This window comes from Haliotis rubra, unplaced genomic scaffold (genome assembly GCF_003918875.1).
Source record: "Haliotis rubra isolate DU_JTF1 unplaced genomic scaffold, ASM391887v1 Scf516, whole genome shotgun sequence".
Lineage (NCBI taxonomy): Eukaryota > Metazoa > Mollusca > Gastropoda > Lepetellida > Haliotidae > Haliotis > Haliotis rubra.
The window spans coordinates 354,366-367,500 of NW_025767209.1; the positions used below are offsets into that span (position 1 = coordinate 354,366).

The window sequence follows — 13,135 nt, forward strand, 5'->3', positions numbered from 1 at the left end:
TCTCTTTATATGAGTGAGTGAGTGAGTGAGTGAGTTTAGTTTTACGCTACACTCAGCAATATTCCAACTATAAGGCGGCGGTCTGTAAATAATCGAGTCAGGACCAAACAACCCAGGGATCAACAGGATAAACATCGATCTACGCAATTGGGATGACATGTGTCGCGTCTTACGACAAGCATGGGTTACTGAAGATCAATTCTAACCCGGATATTCACGGGTCCTCTTTATGTGAATAGTTTAGAGACTAAGCGTAGACAATGCTTGTGTCTAGGTATATCTACCCACATTGTATGTATGTAATCTTTAGAGACCAAAGGTAAAACATACATGTAAATAGGCATTGATATAAATAAACAGTGAATGCATGCATTACAGAGAACAAAGATATTAGACACCTATATGTACACATACACCTATATCAACAAACACTGGATGGATGTAACACAGACCAAAGTCAAACATACATGTATCTAGGCACCTATATCAACAAACACTGGATGGATGTAACACAGACCAAAGTAAAACATACATGTATCTAGGAACCTATATCAACAAACACTGGATGGATGTAACACAGACCAAAGTAAAACATACATGTATCTAGGCACCTATATCAACAAACAGTGGATGGATGTAACACAGACCAAGGTAAAACATACATGTATCTAGGAACCTATATCAACAAACAGTGGATGGATGTAACACAGACCAAAGTAAAACATACATGTATCTAGGAACCTATATCAATAAACAGTGGATGGATGTAACACAGACCAAGGTAAAACATACATGTATCTAGGCACCTATATCAACAAACACTGGATGGATGTAACACAGACCAAAGTAAAACATACATGTATCTAGGCACCTATATCAACAAACAGTGGATGGATGTAACACAGACCAAAGTAAAACATACATGTATCTAGGAACCTATATCAACAAACAGTGGATGGGTGTTACACAGACCAGAGTAAAACATACATGTATCTAGGAACCTATATCAACAAACACTGGATGGATGTAACACAGACCAAGGTAAAACATACATGTATCTAGGAACCTATATCAACAAACAGTGGACGGATGTAACACAGACCAAGGTAAAACATACATGTATCTAGGAACCTGTATCAACAAACAGTGGATGGATGTAACACAGACCAAAGTAAAACATACATGTTTCTAGGCACCTATATCAAGAAACACTGGATGGGTGTTACACAGACCAGAGTAAAACATACATGTATCTAGGAACCTATATCAACACACACTGGATGGATGTAACACGGACCAAGGTAAAACATACATGTATCTAGGAACCTATATCAACACACACTGGATGGATGTAACACAGACCAAGGTAAAACATACATGTATCTAGGAACCTGTATCAACAAACAGTGGATGGATGTAACACAGACCAAAGTAAAACATACATGTTTCTAGGCACCTATATCAAGAAACACTGGATGGGTGTAACACAGTCCAATGTAAAACATACATGTATCTAGGAACCTATATCAACAAACACTGGATGGATGTAACACAGACCAAAGTAAAACATACATGTTTCTAGGCACCTAGATCAACAAACACTGGATGGATGCAATACTGAGATGAAATGGAAAATAGTTATGTATCGACATCTACATCAACAGCACCACAGCACTTGCTGGGCCACACATATTGAAACATTTCAGATTTGAAACGTTGAATTCAATGAGCTTCTTTACCCACTCACTCACAAAGGATTTTATCAAGCTTCAGATATATACATGAACCTGTGTTCACTAACATTAGAGTGAGTGAGTGAGTGAGTTAAAATTTAAAGACACTTTGGCAATATTTCAGCCATATCGTGACTAAGCAACATATATATTAACAATAAGTTAAGATAGAGTATTAAATCCTGTCAACGGAGGACATTAAAACAAATTAGAATATCACAGATATAAATGTAAAACTAGTAATTTAATCTAAAACATTTTAACTATAGAGGACAAGACAATATAAAAATAGGCTAAAGATCACCAACATTAGAAATTCAGCACACACTATCAAGGCAGCTGTGTGAACTAGCTATACAGATATAAAGGGAACAGGAGTGGGCACAAAACTCGGGGAAAGGAACCAGACGTCAATTATACTATAAAAGAACAAATAAACTTTGTTGTTTTTTTACTCTTATGCGGAACACCAAAATCATTCTTTAAAAACTTGTGGTTAATTAGTACCGAGCGATTAAAAGTTGCCAAAAAGTCGCCTGCTTCACGCTCGCCCGCCAACGAAACCACAGACAGGTTACGTAACTCTGTCGCCAGAGCACTGCAGTGACGTCATATGAGGTAGGATTTTCAGTTAGTTGTATAGACGCCCCACTCTGATTGGTTGAAATTTCGTTCGCGGGCGAGAATTGTGCACTGTTGTCAAAAATGTGGATTTGAGTTAATTAAAGATCGAAAGGAGTAGTTTTAATGACGGGGTTTCATTTATAGCGATGCCAGTTAGTGATATACATGTATGTATTTGTACCCCCCTAGAGTATATGTGATCTTTAAGGCCGTACTTAACGAGATGTTCCAGATTCAATCACAGTTGAAAACATTCATGTTAACACTGATTCATATTGCGCACAGAATGAAGGTGAAAATGAATGTTGGCACGTAATTCGTTTACTATCTTTGGCAAGGATGTGGCAATAGATCACATATGTGATGTTATTATGATAAACATGTATGTTCTGTGCGTCAGCATCATCAAAATTACCCAGAGCATTGAAACTGCAGATTGACATAGTGTATATTAATTCCGATTCAATATTCCTTTTCCTGACGATTCCCTTATACCCAGTTTGTTCAAATAGACTCTACATGAGTTGAATGCATACATTAACACACGTGTATACATATACAGCCTTCGCTCCGTGGTTGGAGCGCACTGGGAGGGCGTGACCTCTTGCATTGTGCAGATTTTGATCTCTGAAAAACGATATAAGAATGTGTTCATTAGAAACATTGCCGCTTTATTTAAGTAGCTGTATTAATATTCAGTAAACATATTCCTAGCTTTTCATGTTATATAATTAATATGACCTGTGAAGACCTGGGTTCGAACTGGTCTTCAGCAACCCATGCTTGCCATAAGATGCGACCAACAGGACCATATGGTCAGACTCGCTGACTTGTTTGATGCATGTCATCGTGTTTCCACTGCGTAGATCGATTGCTCACTGGGGCTATTTACAGACATCCTTCATATAGCTGGAATATTGCAGGGTGCGGCATTAAACAATCATTCAAACATAAATAAATTTTGAGGCAACATGATTTGACATCATTTCATACACACATTTATGAATTAAGAAGGCGATATTGTATCAATTTAAAACAGTATTAGACGTGACAGTCATTTCCTTCAGTATATAGGGGCAATGACCATATAGGCATTCCATCTCAAATTGTGAAAATTGTGAACATATTTTTCCTGGTACCAAGGTATTCGTTGTTCTTATCAACGGTGATTTTGTCACTTAAGATACACGGCTAAGTTAGAACAGACATTTCAATGTTTCTTCTTGAAAATAAAAGTCAATTTACAGCATTGAATTACCACTGCATGTCACGAAAGCGGACATTGGTGGCCCACGCGTCTGATGTTGTACAAAGGTGCAGGTTTTACCACTTTAAGAAACCAATCTTGTGAGTTCAGAATCTCAGCTACTAGGTTTATCACCACCATCGTCATGCTCATGCATTTCACAACATTGCATAAAGCCTGCGTCACTCATGACTTTATTGACACATTAAGCTGGCACGGGCTGAAATGCCTTAACGGTTTAAAGCAGCATTCAACAAAACTCACTCACTCATTTGTCATAATAACGCGCTTACCCAGGAGCCTTGGGCATCATGAATTTGTTTTCTTCGACTCTTCCTTGGCTGGTCCTAAAAACAAAACATGAGGTTGTTAATAAGGCTGATCACTGGATTGTCTGATCCATATGTAACAGATTTGTTTTGTCAGTTACTTTATACCGCATTCAGCAATCAAAAGATCAACTAGCTTACTGTGTACCAATGTTACACTGGAAAAGACCCTCGAGGGGTGATATTACTCGGGAGCAACGCATCACACATCTCTTGATGGTGGGTTTTATCAATGAGGGCATGGCTTCAGAACATTTGAATGGAAACAAATTTTTAAAAGAATTAAAGCAGGTTGTTTGGTTGCTGTTTACCGCCCCACTCAGCAATATTCCAGGTAAATGGTGGCGGTCTGTGAATTAACGAGTCTGGGACCAACAGCATGAGTATCGATCTACGCAAATGGGATACGATAACATGTGTCGACCAACTCAGCGAGCCTGATCCCCCGATTCCGTTAGTCACCTCATCATGAACTGTACTATGACTACCATTCTGGACAGATTTACCAGTGAAGATCGGAGTTAGAATTGATCTTCAGTAGTAGTGAGTTTGGTTTTACGCCGCACTCAGCAATATTCCAGCTATATGGCGTGTAAATAATCGAGTTTAGACCAGACAATTCAGTGATCAACAGCATGAGCATCGATCTGCGCAGTCGGGAACCGATGACATGTGTCAACCAAGTCAGCGAGCCTGACCACCTGATCCCGTTAGTGGCCTCTTATGACAAGCATGGATTACTGAAGGTTCATTCTAACCCGGATCTTCACGGGTCATGAAGAATTAAAGGAACGCCTACCGTTTGAGTAGCAGAATCTCTGGTCTTCACCTTCACGATGCCCAGTGGAGCTGTCTCTACTGAGATGTGTGCTTTCATAAGCGATAAGCCTGTATAAGATAAAAGAAAATTAGCAAAGTCCAATCTAAACTGCAGGAATCATGTTTGCATATACATCTTAAACACACTACAACACAATTTTGCAACATCCCTGACGAAATGTTGTATCCTCTGCATCATGGTGAGTAATACTGTAGAACGTATTCACCGATATTCCAGCAATATCACATAACGCACACCAGAAAATGGTCGTCAAAATGGATTGATATGGCCTTTCTTGTGAGAAGAGTGACGTGAATCATTAATGGGTCTTCGTGTTTATGTTTATTGTTTATTTGTAATTGTTGTTCTTATCATAATGGTACTTTTCTATTAGTTTTGGATGAGATCATTGATGACTTTAAGGTAACCAACACACGGATTTGAGTGAAAGAGACGTGAAGTGTTTCCAAAAGGACAGAAAAGTGGAATCTTTGCGGGATTCTTACATGCTTGAGTCTTGTTGTTGAGTTCCAGAAGATGATGCAGATGGTGTGAGGTCTTCTTCTGTAGAGCTTTTACCATTTCAAATCCAATGCAATATTTTCTTCTGTCTTCCTCCGGCTGAAAGTTGAAATTAAACAGACTTTGTTAAAAGTGCTTAGCTTTCCAATGACGTGGATGGTGTCATAGTTGATCCGTGAAGATCCAGCTTAGAATTGACCTTCAGCAGCCGTTGTTTGTTGTAGGTTGCGCGATAATGTGGTTAGGCCCTTAGTGGATGCTCCTGATGTCAGTCACTGGTCCTCAATTAGTAAGAGATAATGTCTGAAATATTGCTGAGTGTGGCGTTTAACAACAAACACATGTATATGGGGCATCATGAATTTAAAAATATATGATTCATAATGAAAACCTACGTTCAGCCTCGGTTTTTTGTTGTCTCCATTGCCCAGTGTATCAGTGTTAACTGCCGTAAGTGTTCTGAAAAACAAAATGAATATTCAAGTCATCGTTATATACATGAATGTATGTATTCGATCGTAAGAGCTTGCAAAATGGTAATGCGAAAAGTCCAAAGCTGACAAAGATACACCTTAAACAGTGATAATTGCATGACCATTTTTCACGTTATCCTTTCTTTTTCGTTCATATAATATCGGGAATATGATGCTCTGATGTCCCAGGTTTCAGTATGCAGAGTGGACCTTGATGCAGTCAGTAATCCAATGGTCATGGGGTCGAATCAGGCCTGGGCAGTAGGGTAGGCTTATGGGAAAAGCCTCCGCTCGTCACACCCAAGACCCCGGTTCGATTCCCCACATGGGTACAATGTGTGAAGCCCATTCCTGGTGTTCCCCACCATGATATTGCTGGGTTATTGCTAAAGGCGACGTTAAACCATACTCATTCACTCACTCACTCAAATCAATGCCTGTGTTCATAGGTCGAATATTTCTTCTCACTCACGCACGCACGCACGCACGCACGCACACAACTGACTGCATGAACGAGGCATCTTTGTATATTTGCTTGATCATTATGTTAGGAAACATTCCGATAATCACCTGGACATTTGATGCCTAAGGCGTACTTGCTCAGTGAACTCCTCAATTTGCTCATGTGTTCCTTCAATGATTTTGATACGCTCATAGAACTCTTCCTCTGTGAGGAGCCACAGTTCTTCCTCTTCCTTCTCACCAGGAACCAGCTGTATCGTACCAACAGCAACAATAAAGGCGTTGAACACTTTCTCACATTTTTCTCGAGTCATTTTCAAAGAGGCCAGGTTATTGTATGCTCGGGCATTCTTCTCCATAGACAACAAACCTTTAATAAAAGTCACATCATCTACAAGTTCATCGGAGTCAAGAAGGCCGTATATGCAACTGACATGCTCATCTGTAAACTGACGAATCCTCTTCGTAACTTTCCTTGTCAGCTGCAGAATGTACTTCTGCTTCTCTTCAACTTCATCATTTTTGTTTTTGACGACGCACAGAAGCGTCACCGCTTGACTTGAAGAAACATACAGAGCTTCAAGCAGAAGATCGCTGGGTATCTTAACGTCTGATACTTTCTCTGTCTTCAGTAGTTCTACAAGGGAGTTACTCATGTACAACAGACCAGCTGCATCTTTGTGATTGTGGAATGTCGTTTCCAGTCGATCTGTCAGAAGTTTCTGGTGACTGGATGACTTGAAACTTGGCCAAACAGTAAGACCTAAAGAACAAAACGTAATCACAGAAAACGTTCTTCTGAATTAAAACTGCAAATACTTCATATAATGCACATATTTATCGCCACAAATGCCTTTCCCTATATAAAGTTTGTGTCTGCAACTTCTCAATGTGTGTTCATGTTTGTAAACTGATGTGCAAAAGAAAGTATACAGGTTGTGTTTCTTCCAATAACATAAAAATAACAAAACCTTTTGATGAAATGGAAAATATATGTTGAAGCACACTGCAATACACGTGTTTTATCAGCAAAATGACATTGTAACAATAAACAGCGATGTAGTGATGACCACTGCAGACGGTTCCTACGATGCTGGAAGGTCAAGGCCATTCCACGCAGCGGTCGGTAGGCCCATACATGCCAGCAGGACGAAGTCGTCTTGTCACTGTGAATCGGCTTACGCGATGACCCAATGATGTGGCTGCTGATGACGTCACCGTCAACATCCAGTTGCGTAGGTGAATAACCCGCAGATAGCGATCCTCTTGGGGTGTTGTGACTCTGGAACGTCCACTTCTGGGTCGATCACATGTCTGGCCTGTCGTACCGAAACGGTTAAACAGCCAAATTATGGTTTGTCTTGTGCAACCCAATGTCCTTGCAATATCGCTGTTGAAAGCAGCCATTTGTGTCATTCCTTTGGCCCGTTCTCGTTACGCCGACGTCAATCTTGGCATTTCCTCGTGAGATTTATGTCAACTGATTGTTCAGTCTTCACGATAAACAGGTTTTATACTCTCTGCCAGAAAGGTTCTGGTGCATGGGACAATAATCACAATTTTGCAAAAAATCGTGCAAAACAAGTACAAATGTTTTTGGTTGCATTTTGGCAAATGAAACATGATGGTTGCGATCTATACAATCAATGTTTTTCAAAAATTTTATTACTTAGAACGCATATTTGGGATTGCAACAACAATTACACCTGTGTACTTTCTTTTGCTCGTCAGTTTATGACAACATCAAGCTATTTTGAAAAAAACAGGGATCATTAACATTTTCGCGTTCTCAGTAAGAAAACAGACCTGTACTGAAGAAACTTTCCCGAATATTTCTGAAGGAACCATCCTCTTGTCTCAGCTTTGGAAGGAACGGATCATTACTAGGCCACGTTAGAAGACTTGTGTCTGAAGCAAAATCAAATATACATCTTAAAAGCATTACCAGCTAATTCATGTGAGTCAAACATCTGAAAAAAGGCTTTAGAATATCAGTAGCTTTGAGTAATTGTAATACGTGTTACTGTTATGTAATCTATTCCACTGCACCTATTTTGGACATTTTATCTCTCTGTTACCACTTTGAAACTGTTACAGTTTATTTTTTCGTATTTAGCCTCAGTATAATGCATACACGAAGTATTATCCATGCATACACACTGGCAAGGATCTGGATACTTACTGTCCATATTGGATCATTCGTAGCCAGGTTTCAAAATCCACTTTCTGTATTATGTTATTTATTATTTTATAGGCTTCGGGACCTGAGTCATGGAACACACACCCATACATGTATCCAACAGCGATCTCCAGTATATACTTTCCTGACACTAATCTATGTAGTTTACACTCCCAGGGTAACCTTCTTTCATTATCTGGAGATGTGTGGGATATCACAATTTCCCTCTCAATCAGCCCCTGTAGTCTTCGTTGGAAGCCCCTACGTTCCTCACTGGAAATATTCAAGCCAGTCGATTCTATTTTCACGCGGTTGTATGTATCTCTTGTTGATACACGCTCCTGTACCGAGTTTTCTTCTATTCCAAATATGATTGAACCACCCGTTGGCAGCTTTGAGAAGGAAGTTAGATAACTCTTCAATTTTAAATCGTTCCAGAGGTGTAGTATGTCAGCTTTCATCCAACGTTTAAACTGTAAACATCTACTTTCTTGAAATGATGGACTATTTGCTGTACCATTTATGAATTCGTCTCCCACGAGTTTAGGTTCACCAGGTGGAATGTCAGTTGACTTCAATAAGTCCTGAATCACACCTTCAGTTGCAGACTTAATGCTGAAATCAGTATTCACAGACGTATTGAATTCTGCCGTACAAAGAAAGGACGAACCTTTAACACTTAATACCACGAATTCGTGTGCTTGTGCGTGATTAGGTTCAATCTCAGTCAACCAAATCTTTTTATAGATATTAGCAAACTGCTCATCCCAGTGAAGAAGTGTTTCCAGAGTTGGATCAATGTATTCATTCAGATGGTGCAATGACCTGTCAGTCTTGGCAATTCGCTGGATATGTATAAACAGCACACCGCCTGTTGAGTTCCGTAAAGCAGAAACTTTCTTCCGAAGTTCTTTAGTTATTGGTTTTCTCCTTTCTTGCTGCTTCTTGTTGCTGATCACAGTTACATCTACATGCAGACTTAAACGGTAATCCTCTGGAAACCTGGTATCGCGTGTTACTAAGAGGCAGTACCTGCAACCTTCTGCAAAAGAACATATCCCATAACCACTTGCAAATTATAAAACATACAAGACATTTTTTTCACTTTGAAGTAATAATTATTTAAAACTTCCCTTAGAATAAATGGCTTTTGTTTATAAATACTCTGTGGAAAGAATGGAGGAAAATATGACTGGTGTTGAGGCTGTGGATGAGGAAGATGAGTTGTTGAGGCTGTGCATGAGGAGGATGAGTTGTTGAAGCTGTGGATGAGGAAGATGAGTTGTTGAGGCTGTGCATGAGAAGGATGAGTTGTTCAGGCTGTGCATGAGGGGGGTGAGTTGTTGAGGCTGTGGATGAGGAGGATGAGTTGTTCAGGCTGTGGATGAGGAAGATGAGTTGTTGAGGCTCTGCATGAGGAGGATGAGTTGTTGAGGCTGTGCATGAGGAGGATGAGTTGTTGAGGCTGTGCATGAGAAGGATGAGTTGTTGAGGCTGTGCATGAGGAAGATGAGTTCTTCAGGTTGTGCATGAGGAAGATGAGTTGTTCAGGTTGTGTATGAGGAAGATGAGTTGTTGAGACTGTGGATGAGGAAGATGAGTTGTTGAGGCTGTGCATGATAAGGATGAGTTGTTCAGGCTGTGCATGAGGGGGATGAGTTCTTGAGGCTGTGGATGAGGAGGATGAGTTGTTGAGGCTGTGGATGAGGAAGATGAGTTGTTCAGGCTCTGCATGAGAAGGATGAGTTGTTGAGGCCGTGCATGAGGAAGATGTGTTGTTGAGATGTGGATGAAGAGGATGAGTTGTTCAGGCTGTGGATGAGGAGGATGAGTTGTTGAGGCTGTGGATGAGGAGGATGAGTTGTTCAGGCTGTGTATGAGGAAGATGAGTTGTTCAGGCTGTGTATAAGGAGGATGAGTTGTTGAAGCTGTGGATGAGGAAGATGAGTTGTTGAGGCTGTGCATGAGAAGGATGAGTTGTTCAGGCTGTGCATGAGGGGGGTGAGTTGTTGAGGCTGTGGATGAGGAGGATGAGTTGTTCAGGCTGTGGATGAGGAAGATGAGTTGTTGAGGCTCTGCATGAGGAGGATGAGTTGTTGAGGCTGTGCATGAGGAGGATGAGTTGTTGAGGCTGTGCATGAGAAGGATGAGTTGTTGAGGCTGTGCATGAGGAAGATGAGTTGTTCAGGTTGTGCATGAGGAAGATGAGTTGTTCAGGTTGTGTATGAGGAAGATGAGTTGTTGAGATTGTGGATGAGGAAGATGACTTGTTGAGGCTGTGCATTATAAGGATGAGTTGTTCAGGCTGTGCATGAGGGGGATGAGTTGTTGAGGCTGTGGATGAGGAGGATGAGTTGTTGAGGCTGTGGATGAGGAGGATGAGTTGTTCAGGCTCTGCATGAGAAGGATGAGTTGTTGAGGCCGTGCATGAGGAAGATGTGTTGTTGAGATGTGGATGAAGAGGATGAGTTCTTCAGGCTATGGATGAGGAGGATGAGTTGTTGAGGCTGTGGATGAGGAGGATGAGTTGTTCAGGCTGTGTATGAGGAAGATGAGTTGTTCAGGCTGTGTATGAGGAGGATGAGTTGTTGAGGCTGTGCATGAGGAGGATGAGTTTTTGAGGTTGTGCATGAGGAGGATGAGTTGTTCAGGCCGTGGATGAGGAGGATGAGTTGTTCAGACTGTGTAAGAGGAAGATGAGTTGTTCAGGCTGTGTATGAGGAGGATGAGTTGTTGAGTCTGTGCGTGAGGAGGATGAGTTGTTGAGGCTGTGGATGAGGAGGATGAGTTGTTCAGGCTGTGTATGAGGAGGGTGAGTTGTTCAGGATGTGCATGAGGAGGATGAGTTGTTGAGGCTGAGGATGAGGAAGATGAGTTGTTCAGGTTGTGCATGAGGAAGATGAGTTGTTCAGGTTGTGTATGAGGAAGATGAGTTGTTGAAACTGTGGATGAGGAAGATGAGTTGTTGAGGCTGTGCATGAGGAAGATGAGTCGTTGAGGCTGTGCATGAGGAAGATCAGTTGTTGAGGCTGTGGATGAGAAGGATGAGTTGTTGAGGCTGTGCATGAGAAGGATGAGTTGTTTAGGCTGTGCATGAGGAAGATGAGTTGTTGAGGCTGTGCATGAGAAGGATGAGTTGTTGAGGCTGTGCATGAGGAAGATGTATTGTTGAGGATGTGGATGAGGAGGATGAGTTGTTGAGGCTGTGCATGAGGAGGATGAGTTGTTGAGGCTGTGCATGAGAAGGATGAGTTGTTCTGGCTGTGGATGAGGAGGATGAGTTGTTGAGACTGTGGATGAGGAAGATGAGTTGTTGAGGCTGTGCATGAGAAGGATGAGTTGTTGAGGCCGTGCATGAGGAAGATGTGTTGTTGAGATGTGGATGAAGAGGATGAGTTGTTCAGGCTGTGGATGAGGAGGATGAGTTGTTGAGGCTGTGGATGAGGAGGATGAGTTGTTCAGGCTGTGTATGAGGAAGATGGGTTGTTCAGGCTGTGTATGAGGAGGATGAGTTGTTGAGGCTGTGCATGAGGAGGATGAGTTTTTGAGGTTGTGCATGAGGAGGATGAGTTGTTCAGACCGTGGATGAGGAGGATGAGTTGTTCAGACTGTGTAAGAGGAAGATGAGTTGTTCAGGCTGTGGATGAGGAGGATGAGTTGTTGAGTCTGTGGATGAGGAGGATGAGTTGTTGAGGCTGTGGATGAGGAGGATGAGTTGTTCAGGCTGTGTATGAGGAGGGTGAGTTGTTCAGGATGTGCATGAGGAGGATGAGTTGTTGAGGCTGTGGATGAGGAAGATGAGTTGTTGAGGCTGTGCATGAGGAAGATGAGTTGTTCAGGTTGTGTATGAGGAAGATGAGTTGTTGAGACTGTGGATGAGGAAGATGAGTTGTTGAGGCTGTGCATGAGGAAGATGAGTCGTTGAGGCTGTGCATGAGGAAGATCAGTTGTTGAGGCTGTGGATGAGAAGGATGAGTTGTTGAGGCTGTGCATGAGAAGGATGAGTTGTTTAGGCTGTGCATGAGGAAGATGAGTTGTTGAGGCTGTGCATGAGGAAGATGTATTGTTGAGGATGTGGATGAGAAGGATGAGTTGTTGAGGCTGTGCATGAGGAGGATGAGTTGTTGAGGCTGTGCATGAGAAGGATGAGTTGTTCAGGCTGTGCATGAGGAGGATGAGTTGTTGAGGCTGTGGATGAGAAGGATGAGTTGTTGAGGCTGTGCATGAGAATGATGAGTTGTTGAGGCTGTGCATGAAGAAGATGAGTTGTTGAAGCTCTGCATGAGAAGGATGAGTTGTTGAGGCTGTGCATGAGGAGGATGTGTTGTTGAGGCTGTGCATGAGGAGGATGAGTTGTTGAGGCTGTGGATAAGGAAGATGAGTTGTTGAGGATGTTGATGAGGAAGAAGGGTTGTTGAGGCTGTGGATAAGGAAGGAGAGTTGTTGAGTCTGTGGATGAGGAAGGTTACTTGTAACAAATCTACTTCATCATACACAGACTCAACAACTCATCTTCTTCATCCACAGCATCAACACCACAGCCTTATCTTCCTCCATTCTTTCCAAATGTTACTTAAAGACTCGACCAAATAACTTTGCAAATTGGTGCAAAAGTTACGACGCTATAGCAATATTTCTTTGGGTGACATTAAAGAAAGACGATACCTTCACTATTCATGTCCTTGTTCCGTATTTCATTGTACTTAGTGGACGTCTATGTGTGGCATCTGAAAAAAGGTGAAACTTC

General features: G+C 41.6%; 3 protein-coding genes across 3 annotated transcripts in view; all 3 read right to left on the bottom strand.

The window, feature by feature from the left end:
* Positions 1-2,527: 2,527 nt before the first annotated feature.
* On the bottom strand, positions 2,528-13,113 carry LOC124292398. The gene is made up of 9 exons (XM_046729481.1): positions 13,054-13,113; positions 8,392-9,430; positions 8,016-8,117; positions 6,318-6,972; positions 5,670-5,733; positions 5,259-5,373; positions 4,732-4,820; positions 3,897-3,950; positions 2,528-2,984 (listed from the first exon to the last, which is right to left on the bottom strand). Exons 2-9 carry the CDS (start codon positions 8,396-8,398, stop codon positions 2,895-2,897), a joined length of 1,176 nt encoding a protein of 391 aa, XP_046585437.1. The 5' UTR covers positions 8,399-9,430; positions 13,054-13,113; the 3' UTR covers positions 2,528-2,894.
* On the bottom strand, positions 9,907-11,946 carry LOC124292384 (endochitinase A-like). Its single transcript, XM_046729464.1, has 2 exons — positions 11,071-11,946; positions 9,907-10,548 (listed from the first exon to the last, which is right to left on the bottom strand). The coding sequence occupies exons 1-2, from the start codon at positions 11,944-11,946 to the stop codon at positions 9,907-9,909; spliced, it is 1,518 nt and encodes a 505-aa protein (XP_046585420.1).
* Positions 11,992-13,135, bottom strand: part of LOC124292385 (uncharacterized protein DDB_G0271670-like) — a 7,712-nt gene continuing 6,568 nt past the window's right edge. The window contains exon 2 of the mRNA XM_046729465.1: positions 11,992-12,808. Within this exon, the coding sequence (XP_046585421.1) occupies positions 11,992-12,808 (817 nt within the window). The remainder of the gene's footprint in view (positions 12,809-13,135) is intronic.

What these genes read in the sequence shown, in the direction of transcription:
- LOC124292384 (XM_046729464.1), bottom strand. Translation starts at nt 11,946, where the DNA reads ATGCACAACCTCAAAAACTCATCCTCCTCATGCACAGCCTCAACAACT. An exon ending in ACTCATCTTCCTCTTACACA is followed by an intron (nt 10,549 to 11,070) that starts GTCTGAACAACT and finishes CCTCATGCACAG; the next exon opens with CCTCAACAACTCATCCTTCT.
- LOC124292398 (XM_046729481.1), bottom strand. An exon ending in CTTAGGCATCAAATGTCCAG is followed by an intron (nt 5,734 to 6,317) that starts GTGATTATCGGA and finishes TTTGTTTTTCAG; the next exon opens with AACACTTACGGCAGTTAACA. An exon ending in GAGATTCTGCTACTCAAACG is followed by an intron (nt 3,951 to 4,731) that starts GTAGGCGTTCCT and finishes TTTTGTTTTTAG; the next exon opens with GACCAGCCAAGGAAGAGTCG.